This window comes from Filicampus tigris, chromosome 6 (assembly GCF_054856515.1).
Source record: "Filicampus tigris isolate MCC_2025a chromosome 6, RoL_Ftig_1.0, whole genome shotgun sequence".
Classification (NCBI taxonomy): Eukaryota; Metazoa; Chordata; class Actinopteri; order Syngnathiformes; family Syngnathidae; genus Filicampus; species Filicampus tigris.
The window spans coordinates 27,248,110-27,268,633 of record NC_141222.1 but is presented as its reverse complement, the minus strand read 5'-3'; the positions used below and the strand labels follow the sequence as shown (position 1 = coordinate 27,268,633).

General features: G+C 40.9%; 1 protein-coding gene across 1 annotated transcript in view; it reads right to left on the bottom strand.

The window, feature by feature from the left end:
* The window catches only part of cacng2b (calcium channel, voltage-dependent, gamma subunit 2b), a 33,963-nt gene that overhangs the window by 10,351 nt on the left and 3,088 nt on the right, over positions 1-20,524 (bottom strand). The window contains exon 2 of the mRNA XM_086033706.1: positions 7,292-7,375. Coding sequence (XP_085889832.1) covers positions 7,292-7,375 — 84 coding nt within the window. The remainder of the gene's footprint in view (positions 1-7,291; positions 7,376-20,524) is intronic.

The following is a 20,524-nucleotide window of genomic DNA, read 5'->3' as shown; positions in this document are numbered from 1 at the left end:
TGACCATCCATTTGGTCTCTGTAGCTTAGTCAGACCAAAAAAAACAAAGATTTAGCTGTCTGGGAATCAGCAGACATTTCATAATTACCTACGAATGTTTAGTTCTGTTTCGACAATACACTCCTTCCGTGTGTATACATACTTCTTGGCACCTAGATGTTTCTGAAACGCTTGAGATCACTCATTGGAATCTTAAATGTTTGGTTGGCCTTAAGTCTGAAGCAGTTCAATGAAGCGAGTAAAACTACACATGATACACTGGTCAACTATTACCGGTAATTCTCTTCATTTGAAATTGTACCTGATTACAGGGTATTATGTACAATCATTATGAGTCTGCATCCACACTTCACGTACTTACGTAGCTATCTTGCTAAATGTTAGCTTTTTAACACATAGCATGTTAGCATTAGTTCAATTTCCAAGAAAATTTTGTTGCAGGGCACTCGGCCGTAGCACTTTCTGTACTCAAGTTGCTATGGTGATCAAATGTTAGCATTTTACCAGTTCTAATCAGAAATAGTACCCGACTCCAGACCATGATGTCAAATCTTTATGGCAATGATTGCCAACATTTATTGAGCCAAGGCACATACTTAAGTCGGAAAAATTTTAAGGCACACCACCGAACAAAAATGTCACACAAAGTGAATAGGACTTGTCAATTACATGTTTTCTGCCATCTAAAAGGAGATACAGTAATTTATTTGTTCTGTCGGTCTTTATAAGTCACTGGCATAGATGGATGAACAAAGATATGTTATTTGTTATAAATATATACTCTTTTGGACAATTTGATCATTTCCCGCAGCACACCTTAAGAGCTCTCACGGCACACTGGTTGAGAATCACTGCTTTTTGAATCTGCCTTAGCACATTTTGTAAACATTGCGATATCTAGCTTTATGGTAGCGTTTGATCACTTCTCATTAGAACTAGTAGCTGACTACAGGGCATGATGTAAAACCTTTTGGGTCTGCCTTGGCACTTTCTGTTCCTCCGGTTGCCTTCTTGCTACATGTTAGCAGTTTTAGACCTGCAGCGTGAAGCCAGCCTTTGAAGGCTCACTCAGTCGGAAGTGACAGTGACATTATGCAGCGTGGTCACAAATGCAATCCTCCACACAGCAAACATGTAAACACACACGACCAGGCGTGAATGTGTGTGTGTGTGTGTGTGTGTGTGTGTGTGTGGGGGGGGGGGTGTGTGTGTGCACGCGCGCCAGTGGTTATCAAGCCACATTACTGGTGTAAATGGTGATATGCCTCCATGTACACAAAAATAGCCCACCGTGACATCAGCCGGACCAATGTCGTCATCACCATCTGATGTCACGGACCCCCCAAAGCTCCCCACCTCCATCCCGGGTAGTAGCATTTGTTACCAGGATCCGGCCGTCTAATTTTAGCAAGCGAGTGCGCGTCAGAGCAAAATCGGGCAAACTTGTATCAGAACAATTTTCCCTGACGTCAGTTTGGACAGATTAGCGTCTAAGATGTGCTTTGAAGGTCAAGATAGGATTTATGTCACTAAAGTAGGCTGATATGGGCTAATATGAAAGACGTCACGGATTAGCCAACTCAACTGTTCGCAAAACGCCAGAGGAAATACGTACACTATGCGGGCAAAGGTATTGGGACAAAGCTCCTCTTTGTATACAAAAAGGATAGAAGTATCATGCTCATCGTAGATTAATCAACGATGTCAAAAATAGCAAAAATGAGCAGGAAGCACCCGGCTAAAGAGGCTAACGTATTGAGCCAATAGTCCGGCGAGAAAAGTGATAATTACTCTGAAATTCTACACCAATACACAATTTTAACATAGCTGAAGTTTTAGTTTGAATTTATTTTTACGAATTGTGTCAATATATGATTTAGCAAACAAAAAACATGCAATACGAATTTCGACGAGAAAAAAAAAACCTGGGAATGAATTTAAATTAAAAAAAATTTAGATAAAAACTTTAGAATGCCAGTTTAGATTAATAAAACTTTTATGAACTTAAATTAAGAAAAAAAACTTGTCTGCACACATTTTTTCACTTAATGTGAATTTATATAACAAAAATGCTAATTTAGATAAACTTGTGAGCGTAAATTTAGATAAAAACCCAAGAGCACAAATTTAGACTTGTGAATTCAAACTTGCAGAGCTGGGCATTGCCTAACCATCATGAAGTTCCCGTCTGCATATTTAGCCCACCCACGTGGTCCCAGCCGGTCCGAGTCAGCCAACCGGCGTCGAGAACTGACTTAACCAGTACCACTTTACACGCAGTGGCCGCACTCCTGACACGCACCCAAGCGAATCGGTATAACAAAAATCTTTCCATGCACGCGGCAATTCATCAAAATTAAATCTTTACCTTTCGCTTGTCTTCATCTGGTTGTCGACACGTGGGGAACATATCGAATGTTTAGTGACAATCCAAGGCCTTTTCTACACGTAGCCGGGGTTTTTTAACAACCCTATATCCCTCCCCGTCCCGCCCTACGCTGGTAGGCACTGTTGCGTACTACTGAAGGGGGTGGTGGTGTAAGTGGTGGGGGGTGGGGGGTTGCCGTAGGGGGTGAGCTATGTTTCTCTCTCAGTGCTCATAGAAAGGCAGGCTGCTTCGATTACATAATATGTACACATCTGACCAGGCCAGGGGAGTGTGTGTGTGTGTGGGGGTGTGTGTGTGTGGGGGGGGGGGGGGGGTGTGTGTGTGTGTGTGTGTGTGTGTGTGTGTTAGCGTTACCCACTCAGAGAGGCTGAAGGATAATGATGATGATGATTATGATGATTGTGATGATGACAACGCTCCGGGAAGGGAGGAATCCAAATTGAATGACGACTGCATGGTTATCCGGCATTGTTATAAAAACAATTTAATCACTGATTTTCAGAAATGACAGCAGACATATAAAAATTTTTTTTTTAAAAACACAATTTTAAAACAGTTCCCAAAATTGCAAGTGGGCGAGGCTTTATGCTGATAAATTGCGTATGGGTACATTTGCTTGGCGAACCACCAATATGTGGGGGTTGACTGGATCAGCATGGATCAGGTGATAAAAACGGAGTCATAGCTTCCGGAAAAAAATCTGTGAATAGGTTAGATCAAAAAATGTTGCTACGTGAGAGTCCAGAGTAATATTAAATATACTTTTAAGGAGTAAACCCTCTGCCTCATTTTTGATGACCACTTTGGCCTACTACACGACTGTATTTAAATAATGGCCGTGTGGTACATGCAGGCATTTTACTAAAAAATTGAGAACCACTGTTGTAGAGAATCCTTGCATGTGGCGGCAAATGTGCCCAATAGTAACATCACTATTTCATATCATAATTCCAAAGGGCTAGCTCACAGATACATTTAGGGATGAATTTACTTGTGACTGTTTAACTTCACACTGGATGTATGGGCAGGTATATCTACAACGTCCATTGAAGACGTCAGCTGCGTTATTTACTTTCATAGATTAAAGTGTCCAAAATGAAGGCCTTACTTTATTTGCAGTTGACATATTTGATATGCTAATACTAGTAAAAGACAGAAATGTAGCACAGATGGCACACGTGAACATGAAAACAAACTAAAGATATTAACGCTCACTTTTGTGTTCACTTTTAGGTTGAAGCTCCAGCTATGTAGCAGTAAAGACGGCTGTCACACTCTCCTCGCCTTTCCCCTACAGCATTTCCAGTGCATCTGCTTCTGCACAATGTAGGTCAGCGGACACCAAATGCACTCGCTTGACACGCAAGATGACCAAAAACATGAAAGCTGAACCTCTAAGGCGGAGCGCAATGGGTCCTGGAACACTGGTTACTTCTGATTTGTTTGAATGTGGAAGCATATCATTTCTACATGATAAATAATGGGAATAGAAATAAACGAGTTTTAAACGTGCAGCCAATGTTTTAAGAAACATTTTTACATTTGTCAGCATTGAAGTGCATTGTCAGTCAGCACAACTAAAGGAAGCATGGCAGTGAAAGTATGTCAAGCTATACGTTGCTAAAAAGAGAATACGGGAAAATGTGTTGCTAAAATGATGATACATGAGGATGTTGCTAGAATTCCGACACATAGATACGCTACTAAAATGATGAAACATAAAGATAGGTTGCTAAAATGAACCATGGATTAAGATATGGTCTTAAAATGATAATATCAAAATTTATGTTTGGCAAAATAACAATAACTGATGCCACGATGTGAAAGTGACACTAATGGAAGGTGGGAAGATATGCGGTAAAATGACGATACAGAAGATATATTACTGATATGATGATATCTGTTGAAACGCCCTTAAAATGACGATATGGGGCGATACTGAATGTTACCAAACTGATGCTATGGGAATATATGTTCTAAAATGATGATCAAGGAGATCTATTGCCGAAATGATGATTAGGAAAGATATGTTGCCAGAGTGACACTATGGAAAAATGTCTTGTAAAATGGCGATACAAGACGATATATGACTAAAATAACGATCTAAATTGATACGTTCCTAAAATGACGATACAGGAAGATACTTGCCAAAGTGACGCCAGGAAGATACTTGCCAAAGTGACGCTACATAAAAATACGATATAAAATGATAAGGGAAGGTATGTTACTTAAATTACGATCTCGACAGATATGTTCTTAATATGACAATACAGTAAGACACGTTCTCGAAGTGACGGTATGGGAAGATACGTTATAGAATGACGATGCGGGAAAATAAGTTGCTAAAATGACAATATAGGTAGATATGTTGCTAAAATGTCGATATACAGTATATACTGTGTTCCTTACTACTTCTGTACTTCCGGCGGAAGTTCTTCTTCGTCTTCCATGTGGAAGAAGCAGAAGAAGAATGGCAGTCATAGTTAAGGTAAGCCATTTTAAAAAAAACGTTACCGTAGTTATTAAGCAAACGTCTTGCCATTCTCATGGGCTGGTAGCGGCAGAACGCGCGCCACTCACATTAATTTCTGAACGCAGCATATAATCACCAGTTCGTGTATCAGCTGTTTACTTTTCTTGTACTGCCAGACGCACTGGACTCTGGTACTCCATATTTTTCCGGGCATTCTGAATAACTTGACGGGTCTGGGTGAAGCAGTGAGCTTGGAGCTTATTTATGAACGTACCCATAATAAGGGAAAGGGGCATTTTGGGGAAGACCTGCTCTAATGTTTATGGTCTTGGTTTTTGTGAAACAGATTTTCCCTAATAAGAAAAAAAACATTTTTTTTTTTTTTTTTTTTTTTTTTACTTTTCCAATTTAGAAGGAAGAAAAATAGCAAGAAAAGCCGTGAAATAGGTAAACCTGCGATAGATGAAGTTATGGTCACAAATGAAAACCCTGCGATAGACTGAAGCCGCAATTACCGAACCGCAAAGTAGCGAGGGAACACTGTATACATAAAGATAGGTTAATAAAATTGTGATCTGTCACTGTCATTTCTGATTTGTAGCAAACGAGAGGGACACCCGCATGGTTCTCCATGCCGTATATGCCCGTCGCTCCGTCTATCCACCCTGCCGCTCGCCCGCCGTGGACCAGCTGTCGGGCCTCGACGGGGATGTACAAACAGATGGGCAGGGAGGACACCAGGGAGGACGCCAGGGAGGACGAGAGGAGGTTTGACCCACATAACGCAGCCGCCTGGCAGTATTTATAGACCAAAGTGTCCTAATTGGCGGGCCGCTGGGAGACGGCGACAGCCTCGGTACCCTTCTCCTTGCCCTTCACCTCCTCAAACGTTATCCTCCTGTCACGCAGTCCTTCTCCTTCCTGCCCTTTTGTGGTCCTGCACTGTTTGACTTGTCCACACCGAGTGGTCAATGTTGAACTCACTTTAGACTTAGCTAAAAAGTTCAAGAAAAAGTTTTCTGACAAGGACGGTTGATTTTTAACAAGTCCAACAAAGTAGGAAGGTAGCATTGCATAGCATAGCTAAAATGACTATACCGGATCAATCCGGTGCGTTTGTGAAATGATGATACGTAAAAAATACATACCGTATTTTTCGGACAATAAGGCACACTTAAAAACTTTTTCTCTTTCTCTTTTTCTCAAAAATTGACAGTGCGACTAATTCTGGTTGTGCTAACTGACCTTGAACCGTTTTTATGTGGTAGACCATGCTCAAAAATCAAAATGTTTATGTAGTATGTAATAAATCCACATTTGTTTGCAATGAATGGCAAAGACAGCTTTTCAGTTTGTCATCTTTAAATCAAGTTCCTTCCTCGTTTACTTCCACATTCACGTATGCATACTCATTCTCATCTGCATCTAATCACTAGCAAGTTTACATGTTTTTGTCACACAGGAACTAAAACTACTTCCATCCTCCGTGTCTAAGTGCCATGGAAAACATAGTCCTACTAGCACAAACCAACTAATTTGCATGTGTCTACAAATGACTACAAATGAGCAAAAATACAATCGTATCGCTGTGGTCAGACCAAACGTGAGCTGAGCATTTCTGGCGGCGCATTTCCAATGTTAGAATGTGGGACAATATCATTGTGGCCTGTGGGTCCGAGCGGTAAACGACACAGCCAGCTTCCAATAGCTGCCGGGTCCGAGCCAAAAAGTAGCCGGCTCGGATAATGGAGAGCGAGGAAGTCTGGTGAGTGTATTTAGTTGTTTACATCTGTTGAACTGCCAACCAAGATAGCATTTTAGAGCCAAAGTAATAACACAACCACCGGTCACCAGATTGACTTGGAATGTTCAAACTGTTTGTTTTTTTTTGTCGGAAGAGACCCCCGCCCCCATCCCCCTCTTCCCCGCTCAAAGAAACCCCCGTGTTTCGTGTCTGATCTGAACCTAGCATGATAGCGCTAAATCTATCAAATAAGCATATTGTCGCGGTCCTGTGAAAAACACTTATCTCCAATTTTGGGAACTTTTTTAAATTTTCACATTAATGCAATACCTGTAACGCGGAAACACCATGTAAAAAAAAAGACAAATGAAAAAATGTAGATAAGTGTTTTTCACATGACAGCGGCGATATGGTATAATGTTTCACAAAGATATGCCTTATAATCCGGTGTGCCTTATATATGAAAATGTATTAAAAGAGACCCAATCAGTGATATTGCGCCACATAGGCTGGTGTGTCTTATGATATGAAAAATACGGTAGTTAATATAGCGCTATGTAGCTTTAATGACAATACATAGTATATGTTGGCAAAATGACAATACGGAAAGCAATGATACGTGAAGATTTGGGGCTAAATTGACAATACATTGAAAACCCCCTGATACAGATCTGGTTGGACTCACGTAGGAAGTACTCTGAAGCATCAGCCTCATAGTCGGCGTCCTCCGGGAAGTGATCTATCTGTTTGCACATGCCTTTGAAGGAACCTGACAGACACAAAAAGAAATGTATAATTGAGCACTTCAAATAACGAATCAAGGAAACAGCCGTCGTATCACGCGTGGTATCATTGGTTCAACGCATGCATATATATTTTCGCCACACTGCTCTTCAACCCGCATCACGATCCTACAGACGTGTTTTCAGTTTAGAGCTAATCCCGCAGGCTCTTTGAAAGACTCAATTCATTATTAAATAAGAATTAGGACAAGCAGCACATATAAGCAGAGCAGAGCAGAGCAGGAGGGTGAAGTAAAGTAGCCACCAGTTTTATAAGCCTTCCTAAACAGAGCCTTTAACTAGCCTTGATTGGCGGATGACTTGTACATTAACGTTGTTTCGACGCATTAGGATAGGTTGCTAACATGACGAGATGAAAAGATATGTCGATAAAATGAAAAAAATTGCAAAGATATGTTGAATACGTGGGAGGATACATTGCTAAAATGATGATACGGCAAGAAAAAGTTGTCAAAATTATGATGAGCTATAGTGCTAACATGACAATTCCGAAAGATGTGTTACTAAAATGGTGATACGGGTTTATGTGTTGCCATTCTTACAATATGGGAAAATATGCTGCTGAAATTAGGGATGGGTGAGTACCGATATCAGGTATTGGTATCGGGCAAGCCATCGGGTACTTGTGGAGGCTGCCGATGCCACTCACCGATACTTATGGCAAAAAAATAAATACATCTGACATTGAGTAGGTCCTCTTCAACAGTAGTATACTCCTGGCGTAAGTTTGACACCTCTGCGAAAGAAGGTCTTTCTTCAATTTTTTTTTTTTGGGTCATTGTGTTAAATGAAATTTTATGCATCAAAAGCGCTAGAGGTATGGGAACTCGGTAGCGGAGAGTACTCAAAGAGTGAATGCTCTTCGGTCTGGAAAAAAGTGGTATCGAACATCCCCATCTGAAATGACCATACGAGAAGTTGTATTGCTAAAATGACAATACAGTATGTAAAAAGATGATGCAAAAATAATACATCAACATGTGTTACTAAAAGGACGATTCGCACAAATATTCTGCGAAACAACAACGATACATGAAGAGCCTGTGGCCTTCGGAAACGGGCCCTTAACTAGCCTTGATTGGCAGTCAGCGAGTACCTTGTATTGTATCCCGTGAAATGGTGTCTGGACTACACTTCCTGCCATGTTTTTTCATGAATACTACAAAGAAAGTCCATAAATAAGATGAAGATGGATAGACATATTTCACTGCGGTGGATGATGGACCCACAAAGCTGAGTCATCTATTTTAAACATGACATCATGTCATCCTTTTTTTTTTCAAAGACGGAAATCTCCTGCTGAGCTCTTGATGTGATGTCAGCGTGAATTAAAACAAGTACTTTCCAGTCTACAACTATTAAGTAAGCAAGAACCCTGGTGATTTTGAATGAAATCCAGCATCAGAGGACTGATGTAGCGGCAGTGTCAGATCATCGTTGAATGTTCACGGATTAGCGTAAGAAGCCTGTTGCTTTTCAACAGTATCTTCAAACACAAGAAGACTGCAGCAGCATCGGTCTCACCTGCGGTTAGCATGTCTCTCTCATAATCCCAAGATTACGTAAAAATATGTTGGCAAAATGACAAAAATGGAAATATGTGATGCTAAAATTGTGCCGCGTGCACATTAATGGCGATACCTGCGCATAAGTGGTTAAATTAACAATACGGGTATATATGTTGCTAAAATGAAGATAACAGAAGTCAAAATGATGATACGTTGAGATACTTTGCCAAAGTACGTAGAGATACGTTGCTAAAACATTGATAAGTACACATGAAGACATGTTAAAATGACAATGCGCTATAATATTTGCTAAAATGATAATACAGGAATTGACAATACTGGGAGATATGTTGCTAAAATGTGAAATAGTCAAAGTTATGTGGTAAAAAATAATAATACGTAACGCTATGTTCCAAAAAAGATGATACGTGAGGATATTTTACAAAAATTGTAAGATATAATGCTAAAACAACAACGTGACTATATAGTATGTTGTTTGAATGGCAATGCATGAAGATAGTGTGCTGCGACAACAATACGTGACGCCGTATCGCTAAAATGCCAATGCAGACACACATAAACGTATCACAGTGCGCCTTCAGCCGTGATAATTGTTCAACGAGGACGCCTGCTGCTGTGCTACATTAACGTGTCTTTAACAGCGCGGGGGTCAGCCATCACGCTGCCCTCTGATTGGCTCGGGTCACCAAGGTCTCATTCCATTGGTGTAAATCATTGGGAGGAAAAAGGCTAAAAGGATAAGTGAATGATGGAGATGGCTCGGCGGGCCTCACAATAATAGCATGTGCTCCATGTTTAATAGCATGTGCATTATTTAACAGCACACTGATATGGTGATGATCGTCATACGGCTCTGCACTGACACTGGAGGTGGAGGATGGTTATGTGCTCTAATGCACTGCAAGGCAAAGCACTGCAAAGCAATGCAGGGCACACACAAAGAAGTCAGCAGCAGCGGATTACATACACTTTGGAGTGTTTTTGTAGTGTGTTTTATTCGGGATTTTCTTCCAATATTCGTATACATACATTTCTTTGATGATTGCATAATCACCTGTTTCATCGTTATCGTTCGTTATCATTTTAGCAACACATGTATTTTCAGTCTTCCAACCTATTTTTCTAATATATAATAGAGTACGTTAAAGTTGATACGTGAAGATATCAACATACCCGTCGATAGTTGCATGAACACCAATATCGTTATCGGTTGTCATCGTTATATCAGCACCAGATTTGACCGTATCATCATTTTACGAACATGTCTTTCTCTGTCGTTATGTATTGTTGCTTAAGCAATGTACAGCAAGACTCACCGCGGCATGGAAGCCTCACCGCGACCGCACGAAATGCGTCTCCTTTTAGGACCCAGAAGCCGTGTCCAATGGGAAACAGGAACCTCGCGGCAGACATTGAAGCCTCACCCCGAAAAAGACGGAAAAAATGGGCTTCCGGCTATGCTTAATTTATGCTTCGTTCAATTTTTTTTAAGTTTCCCGTGAATCGTTTATCGCCTACAAAATGGGCATCCGTCATCGATGGATAGACGTACCGGTCCGTCACATAGGCGGAATGCCCAGCTCTGCGTAAAGGTATGTCGGTAAAATGAAGTCATATGAAGATAGTCTTTGCAAAAGGATGAGATGAGGCGATACGCTGCCAAAATGCTGATAACTGAAGATATCGGCCCTCCTGAATAATACACAAGCCGGGAGCGCAATGACAAGTTTCCATAAAAAGCACGGCATCATCTGTGTATGCATTTCACACCTCAGGAGGCTGCTAAGTTGTCGCTACGTTCCCATCCCGCGTCGGACATGTCGCCCACATGAACGCTTCGTGTCGCCTCTGAATACTTTATACAAAGTGGCCTTTTGTGGCTCACCACGGTGGGAAAACACAGCAATGCTTTTTTTCCCCCCAGTCTTTCAAAAGTAGCTCTGGTACTCGTGTCTCCACTCCACTAAAACGCTTTGTGGCCGACACGGCGAACTTGCCGAAAGTGATTCTTCCCTAAGATGTTTAGAAGGTGTACTTGGCCAAATCACAAATAAATAACCTGGATGAAAAAATATGACATTTTGCTTTCTTTTGTATTTACTAATATTTTTTAAAGACTAACCAAAATGTGAGGTTTTTTTCCAATCGTAGCCTCACTTTTTGTACAAAATCCCACCCAACAGCCATGAGATCAGGCTTCCTCTTTGAAAAACAGCAAAACAATATGTCGACTACCATACTAGACTATAACACCATGGCACAGGTACATTTCCACGAAAGATAGAAGCGCAGATTAATGGAGAATGACACTTTATGGGCCGAGTGTTCAAGAATTTTATCGGTTGGGCAGAGCTAGCGCATCATTTCTTTTGTCCGACGCGGTCACGCTGCTTCACCGTCGCTTCGTTTAGTCCAAATTTTTCAAACGTTGTTTGGCTTGATGGGGTTTGGCGGTCGGCAGATGTTCGTTTTTATCACGGTAATCAATGCATTAATCGCATCACACTTAATGTGTACATTGGTTTAATATTTCTCTGCTGTATTTATGCCTTTTTAAAGCCTCCGGCCGCTAAAAGGCTTTGACATTGGCTATTAAAACGGGGAAGGTGAAGTGGCCACAAGATGTTTAAAATGAATTTAATGGATATAAGCGACTGGAGCTGACCCCGGATTAGTGAACCAAATAAACTAGATGATAAAAAGCAACAAAAGGACAGCAAATGTAAACGAAAATAATTGAGATGAATTTACTTTAAGGTTAAGAATTACATCAAATGTGGCCAGGGATCATTGTCCTAACCCCAACAACAACCCCGAGCCCAACTCACAACCCAAACCCTAACACTAACGTAACCCAAAATCCTAACCCTAAAACTAACCACAATCCCTAAACCTAAATCCTAACGCCTAATACTAACCCAAACGACTAGACCTAAGTCCTCACCTCAAACATAAGTCGCAACACGAACCCAAACCCCCAAATACTAAGCCTAACAATGACCCCAATCCCCAACCCTGAATCTTAATTCCAAAACCTAACCGTCAATTTAAACCTAACCCCAAAGTCCGAATCCTGAATCCTAACCCTGGAACATTACCACTAACACTAACCTAAACCCTTCAAACACTAAACCTCACACTAATCCCTAACATTGAACCTAAACCCAAACCCAAACCCTAACCCTAAATCCTAACCCTTGACGCTAACTGCAACCACTAACCCTAACCATGTCACCCTAACCCAGGGTGGGTTTTTGGTATAGAAATAGAGCTTAATATCAACTGCATTGCCATGAAAATTGAAATTCTATATGCCAGTATGTTAATGTTCATTTAAGATCTGGCCACATAGAAGTACATGAACCATGGAAAGAAGGGGGCCCTACGACAGAGCCCTGGGGAACGCCGTAGAAATCAGACTTTGCAGTTGAATGGTCAGAGTGCAGTCACCTCAAAGTAATTTTTCTCAAAGTAAAATATGGAAGAGGTTGTTAACTTATCAACTCTTCACTTTCTTTATGATGGGCTGAAATGAATGAATTAAATACAGTTTGGAATAAAGCTTGAATAACAAAATGTTGAAAAAAAAGAACGACCTGTGAATACTTCCCTGTTACATTTTTATTCCAAACATGCTAGGCACGGGGCCGTCAGAAGTGCATATGAATGCTTTCTTTAGGATCTTAAAAATGTTTGGCGACACGGTAGTGTGTTTACACGTTTTTTTTTTTTTTTTTTTATCCCCGTGCTCTTTTATGACACAGCGATTCCACACTCATCTTAATTTGATCTTAATGCCCTTAATTTGTCTATCGACTCACTTGAGCTTGAATTGATGGCTGGGAATTAAGCGGGAGGCCACTTTTATTGTCCGCCGAGCTCCGGTACAGGGCGAAGACTGTGTAACGCTGACTCAACTGTTCATATTTGTGTCCTTGTGACTTTCTCGAGTTCTCCGTCAATGACAAAAAAAACCCTCAAGAAGTTATGCCTGCAAAGACACAGGAAGTCTGCCATTTTCTTGGAAGCAGCCATTTTAAGGTCAATTTGCAGTTTAAAAAAATGCCTTGGTCACGCATCTGTGAATTTTTAAAAAGGTACTTCGCAATATGAAATTCAGTAAGCTTGCCTATCCTAAATAGAGACATGAAAAAGTCTCAAGAAGTCATGCCTGCAAAAAAAAAAAGACGCAATAAGTCTGCCATTGCCATTTTGCTTTGAAGTGGACATTTTATGGTCAATTTGTAGTCAAAAATGGATATGCTAGCACCCATTTGGACATTTTTAAAAATTCAGAAATTCAGTCGCAGTTATCAACCTGACAGTTGGCTGTCATGAGTAGACCCACAAAATCGTTTCAAGAAGCCATGCCAGAAAATCCGCAGGATGTCTGCCATGCTACTTTGACAGCAAATTGGCATTGTGGGACACTGTTATTCTTACGGCGCTTGGACATTTCAGGATATTCAAAATAAATATATTTAATATTTGACAGCTACATTGTCTGGGAAAAGTTGAAAAAAATGTATATATTTCCTAAGACACAAAATGTCCCAGGGAGGTCTCGAGGTTTCAGCTGCAATGCAGGTCACATGACCGTGCTGAGCTCTCCTCTGTAGTAGCGGAGGGCGTGTCAAGCTACAGTGCACACATCACAACAGGTTACAATGAGTGTGTGCGCGTGTGCCTCTGCAATGCCGCCGCATCCAGGTGTGTGTGTCTTTGTGTGTGTTTGCGTGTGCGCCGTCAGCCATGTTTGACAGGTTCGGCCGCCACGAGAACGCCAGGAGGTTCGTCGTTGTTTTTGTGTGTGTGTGTAAGGAACGCAGTAGGGGGGTACAAGTGTGAGTGAAGGGAGGTCTGGGTTGGCGGGCGGCGAGGGGGGAGAGAGAGCGAAAAGGGGTGGGGGGCTATGAGTCATCCACTGCATGGGCCTCTGGCTCATTGCTCTGCCTCGCTCGCTCGCTGCATAGCAACGGCTGTTCAAAGGCTCATATAGGTCCATAGCAACCAGCGCTGATAGCGTAGTGGCCTATAAACATTGGTAGAGGGCCACACACATAAAACGGGTCTTTCTGCTACTGTGGGGGACTACATTCGTGACTTTACCGGACCCTCTTTGGTTCATCTGATGATGCTCGGATGTGACGCCAGCATCGTGACCGTATAGCCATTTTGATGGATTTTACTTACGGTCCTCGCATAACCAAATTTTGCAGGTGTGGTCATCCTGATCTGCTAGCGGTCATGGCAGTTTTGGGCAAAACTCAGCCCTCAGAGCCAGTTTCACAAAGCAACATGAAATTTGGTAGGCTTGTCTATCGTGAGAAAACCCACAAAATAGCCTCAAGAACTTATGCCCGAAAAGACAGTCACTTTTGTTTCACCAGGCTAATTTAGGGTGACTTTATGGAAACATAGCGAGGTCTTTTTTTTTCAAAAAAGTAACCCCTCGAAACTAGGTCCACTTTAAATGATATTTGGGGGTTAGGGTTGTGTATACCATGCGCAGACCTGCAAAAAATAGTCTCAAGAAGTCATGCCTGAAGAGATAGGATGTCAGCCATTTTGATTTCAAGAGGCCATTTTCAGTTTGCCGCAACCCTCAGAAATTGGCCCCTTGCACAAGTTTGAAAAAGCAGCCCCCAAGGCCAAGTTATCTCACCAAGATGAAATTCGGTAGCCATGTCTACACTGAGTAGAACCACAAAAAAGTCTCAAGAACCCTTGTCTTAAAAGACACCGGAAGTCTGCCATTTTGATTGGAAGCATCAATTAGTGGCAACCCCCGAAATTGCCCTGGTAGCACCCTATGCAACTTTATGAAAATTCATCCCCCGAAGGCAGTTTCACTAAACAGCATGAAATTTGGTAGGTCCTCAATGTGTATTATGAATAGACCCACCCAAAAAATCAAGAAGTCATGTCCAGAAGTGTACAGGAAGTATTCCATTTTGGTTTGAAGCAACAATTTTGAGGTCAATTTACAGTTCTGGTCACAACCCCTCAAACCAACCTCTGACATTTTTGAAAATTCAGACCCCTGTACCAGATTCACTCAGAAATATGAAATTTGGTGGGTATGTCTGTTATGAGAAGAACCACAAAAAATCCAAACAACATGTAATAAGAAGCCTCCCATTTTGTTTTGAAGCGACCATGTTGCAATGTCTGATTCCTTACAAATTTGAAATGGATTTGAGATGGGCATTTTGCAATGGATACCTTTTGAATTTTCATCATTTTTGTGTGGACGAAGCACAACAATGTAGTTTGTTGACTCGCCAGAAAAACGAAGCCTCCACAAGCTGTTATTTTTTCCCTCCCATCTCCTTCTTCCACCTTCCTTCTCCTCCCACTCCCATCACACCTTATGCCTCCTCATCCTTTCGTATCCGGCATCAACCTCTTCCTCACCCCATCCTTCCTTCGCTCGCTGATTGTTCAGAGTATTTTTTTTTTTTTTTTTTTTTTTAATCTCCTTGAAAGGGAAGTGGATTTATGTATTTTACGGCGCGTCCCTGCGTAAAGACTCGGTGTTGCTCGTATTTTTGTCAGAGGACTCTTTCAACCACGATGCTAAGCGGGAAATACTGAAATTTGACAAGCTAGAAAATGTGATTTATAAAAGTTAACATTGCAAAACTTCTGCTTAGCTTATTGTCACAATTAGCAAATGAGAGGACTTGTGCATAAAAATGCACTGCCTTGCAAATTAAGAAAAATGAGCCCCCCCTCACCAGTTTCACCATTCAACATGAAATTGGGCAGACATGTCTATCATAACAAAACACGTGGAAAAGTCTCAAGGACCTAAGCCCAAATTTGAACAAGATGATGGCCATTTTGGTTTTAAACCGCCATTTTGAGTTCGTGGAAAGTTAGAAAAAAAAATAGCCCCGAGACCAGTTTTACCAATCAATACGAAATTGAGCATACACATCTGTCATAACAGGACACACGAAAAAGTATAAGAACCCATGCCCGAAAATGAACAGGAAGTCGGTCGGGTATGTTGGTTTGAAGCCAATTTGGGCAAATTCACTCATTGGACAGGCAGAACGTTTTGTGTTAGCCTTGGATGCTCTTGGTCCCACTATGCTCTACTGTCGTGTGGTGTTCCACATGGTTCAATTTTGGGGCCCCTGCTGGTTTCTTTGTATTTGCTGCCCCTGGGTTCCAACTTAAGAAAGCATGGTCTTTCTTTTCACTGCTACGCACTTTATTTTGGAGTCAGCCAGTGCTCCCTTAAGCATTTCCAGTTGGTCCAAAATGCTGCTGCTCGCGACTATTTTTTTATCCCCGTTTTTTATTTTTGGCATAGGCTTTTTTTTTCTCGTGGTTCTTAGTTATCTTTATTTTCACCATCCCATATTTCCAACATCATTTCGCGTCTTCATGGCCACTTTTCACTTGTGTCATTGTAATTATTTTGCTTTGATTGCAATTTTTTTCATATTGATTTTATTTTTTTGTTTTGATTGTCATTTTTCATTTTGATAAGGATATATCGTTTTGATACTAATTGATCATTTTTTGCATAATTTGGGGGGGGTTATTGTCTTTTCATTTTACGTAATTTTAAAGTTTCAACGTTGCTTCAGGTTGTGATCCTTATTAGATGATTTAGTTACAATTTTATGGTTTTATTTACTTATTCAAGCATTTTTTCTCTCCTCCTCACCTTCTACCCTCCTTCTCCTTCTCACTTTTCCTCCCTTTTTCGATCCTGCCCACATTTTGTAGGACTCGATTGTGGCCAATTAATCATTCCGCCCAGAGAGAGAGGGAAAGAGCGAGCGAAAGAGAGAGAGAGAGAGAGAGAGAGAGAGCTTGATGACACCTTCACAAGATGTTAATCACCGTTAGTGCTCTTGTTTGTGGATGACTAAGCCCTGTTGTCATGGTGATTGTGGTGATGCCCCCGCTGGATCCTCCTGGTATCATTCTTCAATAATGAAGGTGATACATTATTATTATTATTATTATTATTATTATTATTATTATTATTATTATTATTATTATTATTATTAACTATTGTTAAGTTTGTCTCAATTGGAAACTCATTTTCCTCCAGTTGGTGTAGTAACCGCGGCAACCACGACCCCGCGGGAAGCACTGTATTTGCTCAGAATTCCTAAAAAAAAAAATGCAACATTTATTACTTGGTTACCGTTTCATAGTTTCGTCACCATTTTTTTTCATTTACAATCTGTTGTTTTTCCTCCCAAAGAGAAAGATGTGTTTAATTGGGTTGAAGTGATTATTTGGTCACATGAATGTTTGACTGTTACAAATCTATATTTTTGATGAACAAAAAAAGGAGGTGTTTATTTAAGGTGTGGTAGATCTGTTTTTTCTTTTTTTTTAAATTATTATTATTATTTTTTTAGACATCACCACTACCTGTCATTTTTTTCTTAGTGGAAACACTACTTATTTTTGTCTTTGTGGAAAATACAGGAGGTGTATATTTGAGGTGTGTTATTTATCTGTTCACGTGGATGACAAACCTTAATTATCACACTTCTATGTAGGGGAAAAAACAGGAGGTGTTTACTTGAGGTGTGCCGTTTATTTGTTCACATGGATGACAACAATCACTGTCACATGTCTATACATTTTTTGTGAGTATTGATCATTTTGATCAACGGTCATACGTCTATATATTTTTTTAATCATTACTACCTGTTACTTAAAAGAAAGATATGGTATTTATTTGATATGTGTTTATTTATTGACATGGACGGTGAACCTGGCATTTAATTGTTACGCATCTGTGTATTTTTTTTTTTTTATAACCACCAGTCATTTTTTTCTTCAGGGCAAAAACTAGTAGTGTTTATTTCAGGTGTAGTGTTTTATTTGTTCATTTGGACAACGAACCTGGCGTTAAATTGTAACGCATCTGTTTTTTTTTTTTTCTTTTAAATCATCATCACCTGTTGTTTTCTAAGGGAAAAAAAAGAGGAGGTGTTCATTGGAGGTGTGGCATTTGTTCATTTGGTCCATGACAAATCTTGTGTGTGTGCGTGTGTGTGCGTGTGTGTGTGTTGTCCTCGCTACCGAATGCATCATTGGCAATCAATGAGCTAATGTCTCATATAACACACACACAAACTTGTGTGTGTATGTGTACCGTTGTTCCCCCATCAGCGTGAGTGCACTCTACTGCTCATGTACTACGTCTTTACTGGAATGCGTGGGAACTGTAGAGCAACTCACAATATGACGATATCATGATATTTTTGCGGCGATAGTATTACGATACAGCTTCAATTTGGAAAAGTGACATATTGGAAGGTAACCGTGTTTGCATATTCAATACCACGTTTTTTTTTCAGAATGACACCAGCACGAGTATTCACTTTTGAACACTCACCGATGCTGAGTACTGCTACAGCTAGTACTTTTGATGCTTCGAATTTCAAAGAACACAATGATGGATAAATGTGAACAAAGACCTTTCTTTCTTTCTGATGGGCGCGATGACCGATGTGTCCAGCCGCCGCAGTTTAGCGCCAACTACTGTCGAGGAGGACATACTCGATTTTTTGTCCCTCAAGCATTGGTGTCTGGCAGCCTACATGAGTACGTACCTGTTATTGGTACTCGCTCATCACAACTGTGTACGATACATCACTCTATCTACATGAGTGACAAAGAGAAGACAAATGGATAATTGATGCTGGTGGATTAATACCATATCAAAATTGACATGACTGTATCGCTGTTTCGTCCCAGTCCTTATATTTGACAGAGGTATAGCATGTTCCCGTTTGCTCATCGAAAACAGTGAGTGTTTCTGGGTAGAAATACACACACACACACGCACATACAGGTCACTCCCTTTGGCTGCGGGATGACGGTACAGGCGGCCTGTCAGCACCTTCCCGCCAAGCGTTAAAGAGGGCGCGTGGAGGTGCCAGCAGAATACACACACACACACACACACACACACAACAGCCACGTAAAGCAACAACAAGCATCAGGTGACATCACTGTGACGGCACACAGGATGCTTCATGTGCTTACTGGCTTTCTTTTAGGCGCAGTAGAATGCAACCATTTTGAGGTGTTTATTTGAGGTGCGGTGTTTATAGGTTTGAGTAGATGACAAACTTGTATGTAACGATCAATCGAAAGTCGATTTAAAATCGATTCGCCCCGATTAATCGATTCGAATGGATTAAATTCATCTCGAAAATGATGTCTTGAAACGTTTTTTTCATTCCAGATGCGTAGCATATTTTGAATGTGTAGATCAAATGATGCTTTTGTGCCAAACATCTTTGTCTTTGTGGATGACTGCAGAACCACACTAGTGCACAGCACGGTAGCAATTTTAAAAAAATCGAATCGAATCAAAAATCGGGAACTGAAAATCAAAATTCGAATCAAATCAGGGCTTGAGGGAATTGTTACATCCCTAATTTCACATGTTTGTATTTTTGTAGTTGTGACCTGTTTTTTTTTTTTTAATCTCACAGGAATAAAAACGTTTTAGTGTCTTGCGAACCAAACGTCAGTATGCTTTTTGGTATTTTGAAATTGAAAGTGGTACAGTCTGGCCTGTCTGTTGTTCAAAAATCAGGAAGCAGCCTACTTACCTACAAAGGTTGAAATGTTTTTAGCTGTTTTGACTGTTTACTCCCTACGTCCGAATTAAAAATGCTACATTTCCGTCAGTGTTCGTAAACCAGGAGGTAGCCTACTTACCAACACATTTTTTTAGCTTTTTGTAAATCATCGCAGGATCAAAAAATGGAAGTCATTGGATACAGTCTCATTCTAGTGGATACATTTTTTTTTTTTTTTCCACGTTCCCATAAATCGCCCTAAGCTATCTCTGAATGCAAATGGTATATTCAAGCCGGTCTATTTGCCGCCGCATTAAAACGCTGTTAAAAAAAAAGGGTGGGAAAAAAATGCATAAAAGACGTTGTGGTGTGTCTGCACAGCTTAAAAAGAGTTTAACCTTGTGTGGTTCACTGGCTTCAGATGTCCTCTGTAAGAAAAATGATGAACACACACACACACACACGCTCACATCTCATTCTCAGAAACATATCTGCTGTCACACACACGGCGGCGGCATGATGGAGATTAATAGCGGCACTTAGAGCCCGCTGAGCTCCACCTGTCACGGCCCGGCGGCCCTGAGGGCCGTGAGAGCCCGGCCCGGCGCCTCGGAACCAGACTGCGGCCCGGGGACAGATCCATCACGAACAAACGCGTCACGGGAAGCTCCGTCAGACTTGGCAGGCGGGACAGGCCGCGGTGACGTTACTAACTCTACTTGATTAAAACCTGTGTGTGACTATTAACCTGTGAATTTCAACTTCTGCAATTGAATGTGCATTGTCTTTGATGTTTACCAGAACGTAGGTGACGTTGAACCCACGCTGGTCTACATTCGTAAATTTGTCTATTGGACAATTTTTTTCTGGCGATCCTGTTATTTGATGGAAAAACACAAGTGTTCGTGGTGGTTTTTTTGGTGTTTTTTTCTCAGGCCTTAGCCTTGTCTAATAGAAAAAAAGTGCTGATATCTTGTGGCATCTGTAGGCAATTACAAGCCTTTTG